The sequence below is a fragment of the Balaenoptera borealis genome (assembly GCF_965194805.1).
Source record: "Balaenoptera borealis genome assembly, chromosome: 9".
NCBI classification, from domain to species: Eukaryota; Metazoa; Chordata; class Mammalia; order Artiodactyla; family Balaenopteridae; genus Balaenoptera; species Balaenoptera borealis.
Genome location: NC_138873.1, coordinates 34,910,739 through 34,930,450, shown reverse-complemented (window position 1 = coordinate 34,930,450; position 19,712 = coordinate 34,910,739). Strand labels below are relative to the sequence as shown.

At 37.0% G+C, this 19,712-nt stretch overlaps 1 protein-coding gene across 2 annotated transcripts in view; it reads right to left on the bottom strand.

Moving 5' to 3' along the window:
• The window catches only part of THEMIS (thymocyte selection associated), a 185,276-nt gene that overhangs the window by 13,940 nt on the left and 151,624 nt on the right, over positions 1-19,712 (bottom strand). Inside the window, exon 5 of one of the 2 annotated variants that reach the window (XM_082406176.1) lies at positions 15,821-15,974. In XM_082406176.1, coding sequence (XP_082262302.1) covers positions 15,821-15,974 — 154 coding nt within the window. Of the gene's footprint in view, positions 1-15,683; positions 15,975-19,712 lie in introns of those variants that run through there. The other variant, XM_082406175.1, reaches the window with a different exon arrangement.

Genomic DNA, 19,712 nt, shown 5'->3' with positions numbered 1-19,712 from the left:
ATTGCATAGAAACTTTGTTCTTTTTTTTTTTTTTCTAACATCTTTATTGGAGTATAATTGCTTTACAATGGTGTGTTAGTTTCTGCTTTATAACAAAGTGAATCAGTTATACATATACATATGTCCCCATATCTCTTCCCTCTTGCATCTCCCTCCCTCCCACCCTCCCTATCCCACACCTCTAGGTGGTCACAAAGCACAGAGCTGATGTCCCTGTGCTATGCGAGAAACTTTGTTCTTTATTGCATTAACTTTCAAGAAATCTCAAAATGTGAAAGAACTGATTTCTCTGACAATTATTTAGGTTTTAAAATTCAAATTGATTTAAAGCCCTCAAATCTTTTGGCATTCATCGACCACTCCTTTGGAAATGTCACAGATTTAACTTGGAGGTGATGTTTCTTACTTTGAATTGAATATTGACTGATTAGTTTTGAGTATTCATAGTTACTTAGATGATCATATTAACTGAGGGACGTGGAATCATGTACACTCAGTTCCCTGGAGATCAAGCCAAATACTTCATCCGTAGAAGAACAGATACAGAATGAAGTTTTATTTTGTTTTGTTTTGTTTTTCTCTCTAAAATGGATTCTTTGATAGTAAAAATGTCCTTCCATAGTCAAAATCTATATCTTTGTAAGAATAGACTACTGTTTAATCCACAAAATGAAGCTTTAAAAATACCATAAAATTAGATGAGTAATTTTTTGAATGAGAGTATTAAGTCAAAGAAAATCTCCGTTTCATCTTACTTTTGAGGAATCCAGTTCAGGTATATCTAAAAATGCTTTACATTCTCTTATAAAGCTGGTGTTTCCTAAACAGCTACTTGAACCAAGGCTAGTCACACCCTACATTGTCCCTTTTGGCAACTCTGAGTGTCACTGTCCTCAAATTGCTCAACCTGATGGTGAACAGTAAAACCTGCAGTAAGCACATCTACCTGCTTTAGGAAGCAGCTTGTTTGTGAAACTTCCTGAAATCTCTTCCAAACATTTTCAACTGAATTTTCATCCATGTACCCATTTTAATATTTGTACCCATTCTCTACTTTCCTTCCCTTAGCATCTTTTGTAACTAAGTTATTGGTTGAGATTGAAAAAACAAATGATACAAGTTAATAGCTGCTTAATTCTTCTTCTCATCTGTGGTGGTTATAAGATATTACATCATTTTTCAAAGATGACTCGTATATTTATACTCCTGGCAACTGTTTTTGCATGTTTGATAAGTGTCATACATTATCTGTCCAGTACAGAATGGGAGTTTGGGGTTCATTTCTCTATTCAAGAAATATTTATTGAGAACCCACAGTAAGCCAGGAACTCTTTTAAATCTAAAGATAGAGCAAATGGATAAAAATTCCTGTCCTCATGGTGCTCTCATGTGGGGAAAGTGGCTCACAATCAAAATAAAGAAGCAAAGTGTGTAGCATGTTAGCTGGCATAAGGGAGATCGGTAGTCCCAGATAAAGAGATTACAATTTTAAATAAGGTGTGTATGAAAGGAATCGCCGAGAAGGTAATGGCTAAGGAAAGACCTAAATGAGACAAAGATAAAAGCCATGTAGATCTCTGGGGGGAAGACTATACCACTTAGAGAAAATAGCCTGTGTTGGTGTTGAAGATGGAGCACCCCTAGCGTTTCTGAGGAACAGTGGGAAGCCAATGTAGCTAGAATAGAGAGAAAAGAGAAGTAGAGAGACCACTGGAGGACTCTGAAGAAAAGAGTTACATGACATGACTAAGGTTTTGACACATTCACTCTGGCTGTCATGTTGAGAATGGACAATACTGAGGCAAGGGCAGAAGAAGATTGACTGGTTAGGAAGCCAATAACAAGAATCCAGATGAAAAATGATGATGGCTTGGACTAGGATGATAGCAGTGAACAAGGTAAAAAATAGACAAATTCTAGATACTGTTTGAGGATAAAGCCAGTAGGGTTTGCTGATGGAGTGGGTGTGATGAAGAGAAGGGGAGAAGAAGAGACAGGTTGTTCACAATTCTTCTACTGCATTACCTTTCAAAGTGTCATCAAAGATCCCTGTATCACAATCACCCAAAAAACATGTTGAAAGCAATTCCTAGTTCCTTTCTCAGAACATCTGAATCAGATTCTCTAGAGCAGAGGTTAGCAAACTTTTCCTCTAGAGGGCCAGATAGTAAAAATTTTAGGCTTTGCATATGGTCTCTGTCAAAACTACTCAGTTCTGCTGATACAGCACACAAGCAGCCACAGGCAATGTGTAAATGAATAAGCATGGCTGTGGTCCAATCAAACTTTATATAAACATTGAAATTTGAATTTCAAATAATTTTCATGTGTCAGAAAAATTTTCTTTTTCAACTTAAAAAAAAAAAAACCCAAATATTTTTAGCTTGGGGGGCAGTACAATAACAGGCAATGGGACAGATTTGACCCACCACCAGAGGTTGCCAACCCCACTCTAGAGAGCACATCCCAAGAATATGTATTTTTAACATACTCATTAAGTGACTTTTTATGCACAAGAACTTAGAGACTCACTGAGATGAATTTTGAAAGTCATCAGTTCCTTTTTGCTTTGCTTAATTCATTGGTCAAAATAAAGATGGGTCTCATGAATGAAGTAAGAACCAGAATTGACTGAAATAATGGATTAAAAAAAAGATTGTCACTTGCCAATAAGAAAAAAGTTTAGAAAAAAAAAAAGGGAAAGGAAATTTAAAACGATAAGATTAGAAGTTATTAATAAGGAAAATTAGGAAATTGGGGAGAGGCTCAAGAGCTTATTATTTATAGGAAAACTCTACAGTTTCAAAAAATGCATTTACCATTAAAAAGGATCAATCAATGACTTGCACGTGACTCCATAAAGGTGAAAGGCAGAGGTCACCATATCGATCCAATCCCTTGTTCTACACAAGTTAAGATACTGTCACTGGTCTTAAGAAAAATATTATTTTGCCATGTGAAAGAATAGTACCTATCATAATTTGCACTCCATGCACAGAGCTCCTGTCTGCTGTAGGAGCCCTGTATCAGGTCTCAGGTGTTATGCGTTTACACCATGACATCTCTTTTTCTGTTTTATCATCTAATGCTTCAATTGCTTTTCTTTCTGGTATTGCACAGAAATCATAAAATCATATGGGAGAAATAAGAAAAAAGATATTTACTTAAACAGACTTGTTAATCATAATCATACTACTGAAAGAATGATCATTCTGGGCTTAAGACGATTGATTTTGTTTCTTCATTTGGTATCTCTCAACTTTATCTCTACTTTGCTGCCACAATCTTTGCTGACAATCTTTGTCTCAAGATTTAACTCACCAAAGTTTTATTTCTAAGACTGAATCAAACAGAAATTGACAATTTTTATTTTAGAGAAAATAATTTTTAATAAACTCAAATGAAGTTTCAAGTCTGAATAGATAGACCTAAAACTATTAGCAAATAGCTTTTGAAGTTTTTAAAGAACTTATTGGTGAAAAAAAATAAGTTCATAAGTATCTAGCGAGCATTATGAAAAATATGAGTAGTAATGAGAAGAGAAAGGAAATGAAGAGTAAGACAAGACTTCAACTAGGCTATCTCAATAAGGTGTCTTGCTCTCATATGTCTAACTCCTAAAGCTGAAAGATATATTTCTTCAAATTTCTAATAGATTCTTTTATAAACTAATATGAGACATGGTTAATATTATGCCACAGCAATCAATATGCAGTAGGTGCTAAATGAAGGCTATAATAATGATAAGAATAATTTTCTAGTGTCTACACTGTGCCAGTCTCATTATAGAATTTCATGTGAGGCAGGTATTTTCATCTTTATTTTACAGATAAAGAAACAAAATCCCAAAGAAATTCAACATTCTTTGAATTAGAGTTCGGTCTTGGGTCTGTCTGGTGGCAAAGCCTGCACATTTCCTCTATACCACACCATCTCGCCGAATGTTTCCCTAGTGGATAATGTTCCTGTCCAGCCACAGACTGAGGAGAGAATGAAGTGGAAAGAAAAGAAAAGAAAAGAAAAAGGTTGCATTGCCTGGAGAATTGTTTTTCCCTTTCAATATGGTATATTGTTTTGCTTTTATAATTAACATTCTGCTGATGAGATCTCCCATTGGTGAAGGCTGACGAGTCAGATTTTCCAAGAAAAGCAAGCACTGCAGGAAATAAATTAATCTCTAGGGAAGAAGAGGGGTAAGGCTGTCAGTACTCACACAACTGCCTAATAGGAAATGATATTTCAGAATTGTTCAAAGAATGAAATGACTGCGGTTCTCCTTCCAGCATATTCTTAAACATTTAAGCCTTCCAAAAGGAGGGAAATAGGTTGCTATAAAATGAAGAGCAATCTTATAACATTTTACTTTAGGCTGTCAGTATTTCTAAACTGAAAACAGTATTCCCTGGAAATGTAAGGGAAATTCTACTGGTGTCATTATTTTGTTTACATTATGAAAAATCTGCATTGATGTTAAGTAGAAGAACAAAAGATATACCAGATTTTAGGACTACCAGTTTGAAATTATCCAATATCTTAAACAATGATTTATTTAGTCCTTAGGAGTAAAAGTAATTATTGTGCTTAGAATTACACATTATCTAGAATAACAGTGAATTATTGAAGTCCACATTTTTTAAAATTGAGAAGCAAGGATATATTTTACTATTTCTAAAGTACCAAACTCTTGATAACACATATACAGTCATTCAGTCAAGGTTTTTAAAATAGAACCTTGTCTAATTCTCAAAATAGTTTTAATAGAGAAGTGCCTTATGCTTTGTTTCCCATCATAAAGGAAAATCTGAGGTTTAAACATTAAGACTGAGAGTGCCCTTGTCCCTGTGGTGAGCCACAGCCACCCCCCGCCTCTGCAGGAGACCCTGCAACACTAGCAGAAAGAGCAATGGATCTGATTCAGCTGAGAATCATCAGCAAAAATAGAAGCATTTAGCAGGAGAAGCTATTAAACACTGCCCTAGAGAAGGCGCTAGTTAAACCAGCGTTAAAAAGAAGCCTGGGGGCTTCCCTGGTGGCGCAGTGGTTGAGAGTCCGCCTGCCAATGCAGGGGACACAGGTTCGAGCCCTGGTCTGGGAAGATCCCACATGCCGCAGAGCAACTGGGCCCGTGAGCCACAACTACTGAGCCTGCGCGTCTGGAGCCTGTGCTCCAAAACAAGAGAGGCCGCGATGGTGAGAGGCCTGCACACCGGGATGAAGAGTGGCCCCTGCTTGCCGCAACTAGAGAAAGCCCTCGCACAGAAACGAAGACCCAACACAGCCAAAAATAAATACAAAAAAATAAAAAAAAAAAAAAAAAAAAAAGAATGGTTAAAGTGGTAAATTAAAAAAACAAAAAAAAAAGAAGCCTGGGAGAGACCTTCAAGATGGCAGAGGAGTAAGACGTGGAGGTCACCTTCCTGCCCACATACACATCAGAAATACATCTACATGTGGAACAACTCCTACTGAATGCTGGCAGAAGACCTCAGACTCCCCAAAAGATATATATATTTTTTCTTTTTTCTCTTTTTGTGAGTGTGTATATGTATGATTCTTTGTGTGATTTTGTCTGTATAGCTTTGCTTTTACCATTTGTCTTAGGGCTCTGTCTGTCCTTTTTTTTTTTTTTCAGTATACTTTTTAGCACTTGTTATAATTGGTGGATTTGTTTTTTGGTTTGGTGGCTCTCTTCTTTCTTTCCGTTTTTTTAAATTACATTTTAATTTTTTTATTTTTAATAATTTTTTTATTTTAATAACTTTATTTTATTTATTTATTTATTTCTTTTTTTCTCACTTTTCTTCTGAGCTGTGTGGCTGACAGGGTCTTGGTGCTCTGGCCAGGTGTCAGACCTGTGCCTCTGAGGTGGGAGAGCTGAGTTCAGGACATTGGTCCACCAGAGACCTCCCAGCTCCATGTAACATCAAACAGTGAAAGCTCTCCCAGATATCTCCAGCTCAGCACTAAGACCCAGCTCCACTCAATGACCAGCAAGCTACACTGCTGAACACCCTATGCCAAACAACTAGCAAGACAGGAGCACAACCCCACCCATTAGCAGAGAGGCTGCCTAAAATCATAAAACGGTCACAGACACCCCAAAACACACCACTGGATGTGGTCCTGCCCACCAGAAAGACAAGATCCAGCCTCATCCACCAGAACACAGGCACTAGTCCCCTCCACCAGGAAGCCTACACAACCCACTGAACCAACCTTAGCCACTGGGGACAGATACCAAAAACAACAGGAACTACGAACCTGCAGCCTGCAAAAAGGAGATCCCAAACACAGTAAGTTAAACAAAATGAGAAGACAGAGAAGCACACAGCAGATGAAGGAACAAGGGAAAAACCCACCAGATCAAACAAATGAAGAGGACATAGGCAGTCTACCTGAAAAAGTATTCAGAGTAATGATAGTAAAGATGATGCAAAATCTTGGAAATAGAATGGAGAAAATACAAGAGATGTTTAACAAGGACCTACAAGAACTACAGAGCAAACAAACAATGATGAACAACACAATAAATGAAATTAAAAATTCTCTAGAAGGAATCAATAGCAGAATAACTGAGGCAGAAAACGAATAAGTGACCTGGAAGATAAAATAGTGGAAATAACTACTGCAGAGCAGAATAAAGAAAAAAGAATGAAAAGAACTGAGGGTAGTCTTAGAGACCACTGGGACAACATTAAACGAACCAACATTCGAATTATAGGGATCTCAGAAGAAGAAGAGAAAAAGAAAGGGACTGAGAAAATATTTGAAGAGATTATTTCCTATATTCCTTCCCTAATATAGGAAAGGAAATAGTCAGTCAAGTCCAGGAAGGGCAGAGAGTCCCATACAGGATAAATTCAAGGGGAAACATGCCAAGACACATGTTAATCAAACTATCAAAAATTAAATACAAAGAAAAAATATTAAAAGCAGCAAGGGAAAAACAACAAATAACATACCAGGGAATCCCCATAAGGTTAACAGCTGATCTTTCAGCAGAAACTCTGCAAGTCAGAAGGGAGTGGCAGAACATATTTAAAGTGATGAAAGGGAAAAACCTACAACCAAGATTACTCTACCCAGCAAGGATCTCATTCAGATTTGATGGAGAAATTAAAACCTGTACAGACAAGCAAAAGCTGAGAAAGTTCAGCACCACCAAACCAGCTTTACAACAAATGCTAAAGGAACTTCTCTAGGTAGGAAACACAAGAGAAGGAAAAGACCTACAATAACAAACCCCAAACAATTAAGAAAATGGGAATAGGAACATACATATTGATAATTACCTTAAATGTAAATGGATTAAGTGCTCCAACCAAAAGACATAGACTGGCTGAATGGATACAAAAACAAGACATGTATATATGCTGTCTACAAGAGACCCACTTCAGACCTAGGGACACATACAGACTGAAACTGAGGGGATGGAAAAAGATATTCCATGCAAATGGAAATCAAAAGAAAGCTGGAGTAGCAATTCTCTTATCAGACAAAATAGACTTTAAAATGAAGACTATTACAAGAGACAAAGAAGGACACTGCATAATGATCAAGGGATCAATCCAAGAAGAAGATATAACAATTGTAAATATTTATGCACCCAACAAAGGAGCACCTCAACACATAAGGCAAATGCTAACAGCCATAAAAGGGGAAATCGACAGTCACAGAATCATAGTAGGGGACTTTAACACCCCACTTTCACCAATGGACAGATCATCCAAAATGAAAATAAATAAGGAAACACAAGCTTTAAATGATACATTAAAAAAGATGGACTTAATTGATATTTATAGGACATTCTATCCAAAAGCAACAGAATACACTTTCTTCTCAAATGCTCATGGAACATTCTTCAGGATAGATCATATCTTGGGTCACAAATCAAGCCTTGGTAAATTTAAGAAAATTGAAATAGTATCAACTATCTTTTCTGACCACAACACTATGAGACTAGATATCAATAACAGGAAAAAAATCTGTAAAAAATACAAACACATGGAAGCTAAACAATATACTACTAAATAACCAAGAGATCACTGAAGAAATCAAAGAGGAAATCAAAAAATACCTAGACACAAATGACAACGAAAACACGATGACCCAAAACCTATGGGAGGCAGCAAAAGCAGTTCTAAGAGGGAAGTTTATAGCAATACAATTTTACCTTAAGAAACAAGAAATTTCTCAAATAAACACCCTAACCTTACACCTAAAGCAATTAGAGGAAAGAAGAACAAAAAACCCCCAAAGTTAGCAGAAGGAAAGAAATCATAAATATCAGATCAGAAATAGATGAAAAAAAATGAAGGAAACAATAACAAAGATCAATAAAACTAAAACTGGTTCTTTGAGAAGATAAAAAAAATTGATAAATCATTAGCCAGACTCATCAAGAAAAAAAGGGAGAAGACTCAAATCAATAGAATTAGAAATGAAAAAGGAAAAGTAACAAATGACACTGCAGAAATACAAAGGATCATGAGAGATTACTACAAGCAACCATATGCCAATAAAATGGACAACCTGGAAGAAATGGACCAATTCTTAGAAAAGCACAACCTTCCGAGGCTGAACCAGGAAGAAATAGAAAATATAAACAGACCAATCACAAGCACTGAAATTGAAACTATGATTAAAAATCTTCCAACAAACAAAAGCCCAGGACCAGATGGCTTCACAGGCAAATTCTATCAAACATTTAGAGAAGAGCTAACACTGATCCTTCTCAAACTCTTCCAAAATATAACAGAGGGAGGAACACTCCCAAACTCATTCTATGAGGCCACCATCACCCTGATACCAAAACCAGACAAAGATGTCACAATAAAGGAAAACTATAGGCCAATATCACTGATGAACACAGATGCAAAAATCCTTAACAAAATACTAGCAAACAGAATCCAACAGCACATTAAAAGGATCATACAACATGATCAAGTGGGGTTTATCTTAGGATGCAAGGATTCTTCAATATACGCAAACCAATCAATGTGATACACCATATTAACAAACTGAAGAATAAAAACCACATGATCATCTCAATAGAGGCAGAAAAAGCTTTCAACAAAATTCAACAGTCACTTATGATAAAAAACCCTCCAGAAAGTAGGCATAGAGGGAACTTACCTCAACATAATAAAGGCCATAGATGACAAACCCACAGCCAGCATCGTTCTCAATGGTGAAAAACTGAAAGCATTTCCTCTAAAATCACGAACAAGACAAGGTAGCCCACTCTCACCACTGTTATTCAACATAGTTTTGGAAGTTTTAGCCACAGCAATCAGAGAAGAAAAAGAAATAAAAGGAATCCAAATTGGAAAAGAAGAAGTAAACCTGTCACTCTTTGCAGATGACATGATACTATACATAGAGAATCCTAAAGATGCTACCAGAAAACTACTAGAGCTAATCAATGAATTTGGTAAAGTAGCAGGATACATAATTAATGCACAGAAATCTCTTGCATTCCTACACACTAATGATGAAAAATCTGAAAGAGAAATTAAGGAAACACTCCCATTTACTATTGCAACAAAAAGAATAAAATACTTTTTGTCTATCTAAGGAGACAAAAGACCTGTATGCAGAAAACTGTAAGACACTGATGAAAGAAATTAAAGATGATACAAACAGATGGAAAGATATACCATGTTCTTGGATTGGAAGAATCAACATTGTGAAAATGACTATACTACCCAAAGCAATCTACAGATTCAATGCAATCCCTAGCAAACTACCAATGACATTTTTCACAGAACTAGAACAAAAAATTTCACAATTTGTATGGAAGCACAAAAGACCATGAATAGCCAAAGCAATCTTGAGAAAGAAAAATGGAGCTGGAGGAATCAGGCTCCCAGACTTCAGACTATACTACAAAGCTACGATAATCAAGATAGTATGGTACTGGCACAAAAACAGAAATATACATCAATGGAACAGGATAGAAAGGCCAGAGATAAACCCACGCACATATGGTTACCTTATGTTTGATAAAGGAAGCAAGAATATACAATGGAGAAAAGACAGCCTCTTCCATAAGTGGTGCTGGGAAAACTGGACAGCTACATGTAAAAGAATGAAATTAGAACATTCCCTAACGCCATACACAAAAATAAACTCAAAATGGATTAAAGACCTAAATGTAAGGCTAGACACTCTAAAACTTTTAGAGGAAAACATAGGCAGAACACCCTATGACATAAATCACAGCAAGATCCTTTGTGACCCACCTCCAAGAGAAAGGGAAATAAAAACACAAATAAACAAATGGGACCTAATGAAACTTAAAAGCTTTTGCACAGCAAAGGAAAACATAAATGAGATGAAAAGACAACCCTCAGAACAGGAGAAAATATTTGCAAATGAAGCAACTGACAAAGGATTAATCTCCAAAAATATACATGCAGCTCATGCAGCTCAATATCAGAAAAATAAACAACCCAATCCAAAAATGGGCAGAAGACCTAAATAGACATTTCTCCAAAGAAGATATACAGGTTGCCAACAAACACATGAAAGGATGCTCAACATCACTAATAATCAGAGAAATGCAAATCAAAACTACAATGAGGTATCACCTCACACCAGTCAGAATGGCCATCATCAAAAAATCTACAAACAATAAACACTGGAGAGGGTGTGGAGAAAAGCGAACCCTCTTGTACTGTTGGTGGGAATGTAAATTGATACAGCCACTATGGAGAACAGTATGGAGGTTCCTCAATAAACTAAAAATAGAACTACCATATGACCCAGCAATCCCACTACTGGGCATATACCCTGAGAAAACATAATTCAAAAGGAGTCATGTACCACAACATTCATTGCAGCTCTATTTACAATAGCCAGGACATGGAAGCAACCTAAGTGTCCATCGACAGATGAATGGATAAAGAAGATGTGGCACATATATACAATGGAATATTACTCAGCCATGAAAAGAAATGAAATTGAGTTATTTGTAGTGAGGTGGATGGACCTAGAGTCTTACAGAATGAAGTAAGTCAGAAAGAGAAAAACAAATACCGTATGCTAACACATATATATGGAATCTAAAAAAAAAAAAAGAAAAAATATTTCTGAAGAACCTAGGGGCAGGACAGGAATAAAGATGCAGATGTACAGAATGGACTTGAGGACACGAGGAGGGGAAAGGGGAAGCTGGGATGAAGTGAGAGAGTGGCATGGACATATATACACTACCAAATGTAAAATAGATAGCTAGTGGGGAGAAGCCGCATAGTACAGGGAGATCAGCTCGGTGCTTTGTGACCACCTAGAGGGGTGGGATAGGGAGGGTGGGAGGGAGATGCAAGAGGGTGGAGATATGGGGATATATGTATATGTATAGCTGATTCACTTTGTTATAAAGCAGAAACTAACACACCATTGTAAAGCAATTATACGCCAATAAAGATGTTAAAAAATAAAACTAAGATTGAATTAAAGCTCAGTATGAAGACTTCTTTACCTTCCTATAAATCCATTCTTTCTTTCTAGCTTCCATCTTGACCTCGGTGAAGAGCTTTTCCATGGAGCTTGTTTCCTGTTACCCGTTTAATTTGCCATAATAAGAATGTCCCTAAATGTGGTGAATCATTTCTATGTGGGTCTTACTTAGAGGTGAACAACAGCGCCATGACTCTATGATATCAGAATAGGCCATCTAATCACATGCTTTCACAATTGACAGGGCACAAAAATTTCCTGGGGTACCTCATATTTTGATGAGGGAAATATAACTCAGAAAAATAAAATGGCCTGTGGAAAGACTGCACATTTGGATGTACAGAGCTGGGACTAGACCTTATGGTACCTGCATTTTGTTTTCTGGCCCAGGGGTCTTCTCACTACTTGACAAGTCTAATTAATGGAGGATGAGTCTAAAGATGTAGGAATAATTGGAATATAGTGGAAGCTTCAAAAGCAAGGAAATTCCGTTAGAGAATGTTGATCAGGAGCGTATAAAATTTACTCAGTAGAGAACACTTATGTAGAGTAAAACCAAATAGGTATATTTTAAAAGATTATCCTTTCTGGCAAAGATCGCAGTTTCTAGATAGACACATAAAGAGGAAAAAAGAAAACGGCCTTCTATTTAGCCAGTCAGATCACCAGAAGCAATGTCTGTAATTAATGTGTGACCTACATAATAACCAGATCCTTCTCACAACTAAATGATAATCCTCTGATACCAAATGACTTTGCCCGGGCTAAAGGAAGTCACCTTGCCCACAGTCATGCCCCCTTCTCAAAGGCAGCTGCTTCCAATGATCGACTGAAGCAGGGGCTATAAAAACCTGGTCCCCTCGCCCTAATACAAGACAACTCTGAAGAGCCACGCCAGCTCCAGAGCTCCCTGTGTGATCAGCTGAGGTCTTTCTTGTGACTCTGTTATGATTTCACTTCTCCCTTTGTTCAGACCTGCTTTCGTTCCTCTGCCTTATGTGTTGTTGCTGAGAGCACTTCTCAATAAACTTTTCACTTGCAAGTTCATCCTGGGAACTGGACATAAAACAAACAGCTGAAAACAAACATTTGCACTTAACACATGTCATCTACCAACAATAGCACTGTCACTGATTAAACAGGGAAGCTCTGTGCTCTTCCTGAGCTACTGCAGCTGAGTTAAGGAGGGGAAGGGGTCCATTAGGGAGGCTCAGGGCTTCCACGTCTCTGCACAATTGTATTGTTTCTTAGACTCAGAGGACTCAGTGACTCATCTCCAAAAGATTTCTAATCATTTCCCATATCCATAGAATTCATAGAGGCCATGAAATTCCCAAGAGGATATAGTTCTCAAAGGAAAAAAGTACAGACAGAAACTCAGAGACTGCAAGAGCCACATCAGGTGGTCACAGCCAGCACTTTGCAAAATATACTGTCAGGAAGCAAATTTTTCCTTAGCCATCAACTCATAAATATGCAGAAGTTAATTAGAATAGCTATGATTCAACTGGAGTTTATTATGTACTATACTAACTTTAACCTATTTTATCTAATGTAGTTGTCAAAATAGCCTATGGTGTAGCGCTATTACTAACCCAAGTTTACAAATAAAGAGATAGAGACATGGTACACAGCTGGCGAGTAGGGGAGCCAAGGTTTAAACCTAGCAGTCTTAAGTTCAGACTCCAAAAGTTAACCACTTAATCATCCTACTTTTAAAGAACTGTTCTTTTAGTAATTTATGGACAAAACAACGTGCAGACTTAATAACAATGTTCCCCAAATAAGACATGGGCCTTGTTGAGCAACCAGAGTGAATCAAGGACCCAGAGAGGAAGGTCACCCATGAGATCTGGTGAAGCATTTTCATCAGCTTCTTAACTGAAGAGGAGCTGGGACTGACAGCACCAATCCTGAGGTAGAGTTTCCTGTGCTCCTGGCTTCAACAGAGCAAACTCTCATTAGATAACGTGTTCAGCCATTTACAGCGAATCTTCTAGTTGTCTATGGTGAATTTCAAAATAAAGACTTCCCTTTAGTATAATTATTAGATACATATCTGAAATGGTTCCACTTCATCTAACTGAAAGAATAAGGTCTGGGTGTCCAGAAGGAGCAAAACTGGAGATGCAGCTCCCCTGTCTTACTACGGTTTTTTTTGTTTTGTTTTGCTTTGTTTTCTCTGTGATATGCCACAGAGCCTCTAAAACTGCCATTCTCATCCAAAGAGAATTTAGGAAATGACTGACTTATGTCTAAAATTTAAAAAGAGGAGAAAGCTCAGAAAGAGTATGATTTGCTTATCCTGAACTCCAAGGTGGTTAATGAATATTCACAGATGAGCTATCCATTCCAAGTACAGTAAATGTTAAGTATAGATCAAAAGAGTTTTTTTTTTTTTAATTAATTAATTAATTTATTTATTTATTTTTGGCTGTGTTGGGTCTTCGTTTCTGTGCAAGGGCTTTCTCTAGTTGCGGTGAGCGGGGGCCACTCTTCATCGCGGTGCGCGGGCCTCTCACTATCGTGGCCTCTCTTGTTGCAGAGCACAGGCTCCAGACGCGCAGGCTCAGTAGTTGTGGCTCACGGGCCCAGTTGCTCCGCGGCATGTGGGATCTTCCCAGACCAGGGCTCGAACCCGTGTCCCCTGCATTGGCAGGCAGATTCTCAACCACTGCACCACCAGGGAAGCCCGAGTTTTTTTTTTTAATGAAGAAAATATACTATATTTCACAAGACAAAAATGAATTTTGAAGAATTATGTTTTTGCTTTACTTTTGTATTTTTATGTATGGAACTGTCATTCAATTATAACTCATAATGAAGATAGACTCTATAATTTATTGTAATTTCAAATGGGAAAGCAAGTGAAAATGTTGCCCAGAACCACATACTAGGTAATTTTTAAATAAATGCATGTTGAAATTAAGGTAAGAAAGGAGATTTCATTTTACTCTCTTGAGTAAACTTAGTAAGTCTTACTACTAACCATCACTACTAAGTGATGGTTAGTAGAATCATCACTTTAATTTCGGGTCCTCTTTTTTTCTTAAACCATCACTAATAGGCAATAGGTTCAAAGCAGTTTCTGCCCTGGTCTGTAACATACTCTGCACTATTCATTCAGAGCGCAAACCTGGGGCTGTCACATAGCATCCCAGGAAGATGCACACAGAGGGGAAGATCAGATAATAAGTTTTCCTATGATTGAAACAAAAACTTTGATCTCAGCAATTGTGTTATCTGGTACCTTTTAGGATCCATAATCTTAAGGAAAAAATAGTTTCCAATGAATTAATAATAGCCTGAGACTCAACACAGTGCAGCAATTTTCACTGAAGTAGTTGTTTCTTTTATAGTCACACTTGGTTAGTATTTGAAATTTGGAGGAATTGCAATATGCATGGTTTTCAAAGTCCTTTACAGAATTTCATTTTTATCATTCAGAAAGAGTCAATGAAAAGGTAATAAGAAAAGCTCTATGGGATATTTTTATAGGAGTGTCAGAAGCCAGTAAGTTAACTACATGAAAGAACCCAGATTGTACAGAGAGAGTTTCAGCAGAAACACTTCAGAGACTTTATATGTAGTATTTTGACTTTCACATGCCCTGGGAGGAAAAAAGAGTGCTGGCTACAAAATCAAATAAGGAGGAGAAAAGAACAAATCATATGCTTAAGAATAATTACAGTTTCAACTTTTCTACAAATGAAATGTGAAGTTTTAAAGATAAAGTGTAATGAAATTGAGCTTCTTTGGTGTGTTTAAAATATTGCCAAGAAAGAAAATTCTCATTTCCGGTGCTAACTCATCCGAGATTTCCACAATCTGGAAGTTAGTCTGGGTAGCTTAATTGAATGATATCAACTTCTCCACAAGTCCATTTGCTCTTGTTTTGTTTTTAGTAGAGATGAAAAATATCAGATCGCCATCTCTATAAACTAAACTACTATAATTCAAGGCTGCATTAGGTCACTCATCTGACACTTTTAAAATTAAAAGCATCTCAATTATTTTGACCTCTTCTCAAGCCATTAAACCGTCTTGTTAATTTTAGCACACATTTAAAAATATTATTGTCATGATAATAAAAGCAATATTAAAATAGACCACTTCCTTGGCCATGAAAACCATAAATGAGAAGAAAAATCTAATAACAGCAAACAATGAACAGACCTATCATCAATATGAGTGCTTAATACTATGCTTCACTTAAAACTAAATTTCAGTGAGATTCGCAGGTCAGGCGCATCACTTTGACTAAGTCATATATTCCAAATAAAATGGCAGTAAGAAGCTGTACATTGTGCATTTGTCATAAAGGCAGTTAAAACCAATATCTTGTGGCTTAACCGACCTGTGGTTGCATTGGTGTCTGCTACTGCAGTTTCCCCAGTCTTTCTCTTCTCTTTCTCCAGATCAGCCAAATCATTTTGACAACCAACTGGTACTTTGGAATCCAGGCCAGCTTGATTTGAGTGCAGTTTCTTGGATCTGTCTACACGGACACTCTGAAATGACACAGGCCAGGGTGATTGATTTCACAAGTAAATTATCAGTGCAAACTAAATGTTTCCCAGAGGTAGGACAAGGATAAACATTTATCATATGGCAAGTTATTTCTGTATATCTGAAACAGAACATTCTATATGTCAAAGTGAGTTACAGATTATATCTTCTTCAATTATATCTTCATCACCTATTTTGGTAATCTAGGTGTTGAATTTTTTAGGCAATCTAAGTGACTAAAATAAGAAGTCATCTCAGACACAGAATATCATCGTCAAAGAAAGACCGTTTGTGTATATTACTTTCTTCTTGTGGAGCTTATAAAATATTTTTATTTAGAACTTTTTTGCTCAGTTTTTATTCTTATAGTTTAGTAATCCAGCATTTCATTACATATTACATAATTATTTATTATATAATGAACAGGATTCATTTTGTATTATCTGTACCTTTTATATTATAAAACTAATCATAATATTTACTTTAAAATAACCCACATTTTTATCAGCGTTATCCAAATTTGATAAAGCTCCTCTAGTAAATTTTAGAATGATAATTCATCCTAACAATGAATTATTAAGGCAAAACGTCAATGGACTCTAAAACACACCTCACATATAAGAAATGTCATAGTGTTTGATGTAGTACTGACATACTGTATTCTTCAAAAGAATCATCAGATAGGAGCAAACACTAAAGACCTAAAAAGGAAATTGAACTTTCAGCACATTGTTTCATAGCGAAATTCAGAATAGAAGTTTTTCAGTTTGAATCTGATTACAAAATATTCAGATTCATAGAGTCAAAAGTAGCCAGTCAATTTTGGCCATCCACACTAGCCATTTTGGTTCCCTAAAGGATAGCATCATGAACAACTTTCCTTAAGTTTCTCTTACAGACTGTGTACAGCATTCAATTCATTAAATATTCATTAAAAGCTTGAATCAAAGGCTTTTAAAGCTTGGAAAGAGCCAATAAGGAAATTAGGGTCCAGAATGATTAAACAATTTACCCAAATTAACAGAATGAACAGTGCCACGCCTCAGGGATATGTCTCCCAACCCTTAGTCCAGTGCTCTTCCCATCACTCTGTGATCCATTTGTTCATTTATTCATTCAATGTGGTGGACCAGTTGCACCAATGGCCCCAATTCTTCACTTCTCTCTGTATCCATGTCCTTTCTGTGTAATCTTGCAGTGCCCTCCTGCTGTGACTCTTGACTTGTCCACGTGACTTTTTCTGGACCAATGGAATATTGACACATGTGACACAGAGAGTTGAAAGATGCTTGCACAATTGGTTTTGCTCATTCTTGTCCTTCCCCTGTGCCACGAGAACATGCCTAGACTAGTCTTCTGGAGGTTGAGCAGGACAGAAAACAGAATCATGTTACCCTAGTCATCCAAGCTAAGACAACCAACAGCCAGAAGAGACTCAAATATTTGGGCAAACCCAACCCAGATCAGCTAAAACTAATTCAGGTCAGCTGAACCCCAGAGCCTCATGAAAAATGTGTTTTTTGCTGGGTGCCACTAAGTTTTTCTGGTGAGTATGCAGCATTGTGTGGCAATAGATAACTGGCACATCCAACAACCATTTATATATAGTATCCCAGATACTAGGAGTATTGTGAGAATATAAACATAAATATAACTTAGTCTCTAAATTGTTCAACTACAATTTCTTAAACTGTTTAAGCAGAGAATTAAGAGTGTGGTAAGTCATTTGTAGATAATTCTCAAATTCCTTCTTTAATGACAAAAGATGGAATCCTGACGGTACTACCAGGGACAATTCAAAAGATCAGAGTTTGAATGTTGATATTAACTAGAACTAACCCACTACACTTGTTTACATTTGACTCATCCACAGCCCACAAAAAGCTAAGTCCATCACTTGATATGAATTTTTAAATTTATTGTCAAGCATGTACTACCACATAGCTTTGAAAAAAAATACTTTTCCTGATTTTGAATTAGACACTTTGGAAAAAATATTATTATTTCAAGTTATTAGATGAGTATTAAATCATAGTTTCTCAGTACTGAGCAATAAACTAGATTAAAGAAGGAATGTAGCTTCCTGCTTTTTCATACCAAATGCAATTGATGATATTAAAACAGTGAGGAATTGAAAGTGTTAGAAAAAGTTCATGCAAATTGTGTAATTTATAGTATATCCCAGACTTCAGAGAAGAAACAGAATTTAAATAAAATTGTTAAACCTGAAAGCTTAACATGAAAGGTTGAGGAAAGAAAATGAACTCTTGGTCAGAATGGATCAAGTATTGCAAAGGCCTGGTGCTTCTTGGTGCAAACCTCTGGCAGGTTGGGCGTTTTATTTATTTATTTTTTCTCTCCTTTTTTTTTTTCTTTTTAACATGTTTATTGAAGTATAATTGCTTTACAATGGTGTGTTCGTTTCTGCTGTATAACAAAGTGAATCAGCTATACATATATCCCCATATCTCCTCCCTCTTGTGTCTCCCTCCCACCCTCCCTATCCCACCCCTCTAGGTGGTCACAAAGCACCGAGCTGATCTCTCTGTGCTATGTGGCTGCTTCCCACTAGCTATCTATTTTATATTTAGTAGTGTATATATGTCCATGCCACTCTCTCACTTCGTCTCAGCTTACCCTTCTCCCTCCCTGTGTCCTCAAGTCTATTCTCTACATCTGCATCTTTATTCCTGTCCTGCCCCTAGGTTCTTCAGAACCATTTTTGTTTTTAGATTCCATATATATGTGTTAGCATACGGTATTTGTTTTTCTCTTTCTGACTTACTTCACTCTGTATGACAGACTCTAGGCCCAACCACCTCACTACAAATAACTCAATTTTGTTTCCTTTTATGGCTGAGTAATATTCCATTGTATATATGTGCCACATCTTCTTTATCCATTCATCTGTCGATGGACACTTAGGTTGCTTCCATGAGGTTGGACATTTTATAATATTAGCATTTAATGCTAATATTATCATATTAGCATTTCAACAGTTAAAAATCCCACTTTGCTAGAGGTAGTCCCCACATTTTGGTCTCCTCTAGTGAAGCTCTGTCAGGCTTTCCAGGCTCTTCTTTAGTTATTACAGCCAAGCTCCTGTTCCCAGGCCCTAGTGAGGCAGTCATCTCTTAAGCTACTAACCCTGACACGTTCTCTAATCCTTGTTTCCTTAGCCCTTCCCTCCAGGTCCCTGAGTCTTCAAACCATCTCCAGGTATTGATTTTCTGCTACAATAAAATTCCCATAATGCTCCATTTTTTTAGTGCCAATTGCTCTCCACTGAGCACCAGTTCCCCACCCCCACCCCACCTCCCACTCTGCTTTACAATGCTTTACACTCTGCCCCCGTCTCTCTCTCCCTCTCTTTTTTTCTATCTCTCAGATCCTTCCACTGTGCCTTTGGAAATTTCACCGCATACTTAACTTTCTTTCAGAACATTTCCTCTACCTTCCAACCTTGACTAAAGTTCCACTCTCCATTGAGGACAGCACTTCTGTTGCAAGTGAAGATGGCTGCTTATTCCTCAACACCCTAGATACCCTCAGGCTGATGGTACTCTGGCACCTAGTGCTGTCCATTGCGTCCTTAGCTCCTTACAAAAAATCCCTGCTGCTTTGACATTCTTGCCATGTAGCTATGCACTATCTCCTTTATTGTTGGTATCATTTACCTACTAATCTCTAGTCACAATTCATCCTTCATAAAAAGACTGGATTACTGTTTTCTCTTCTAG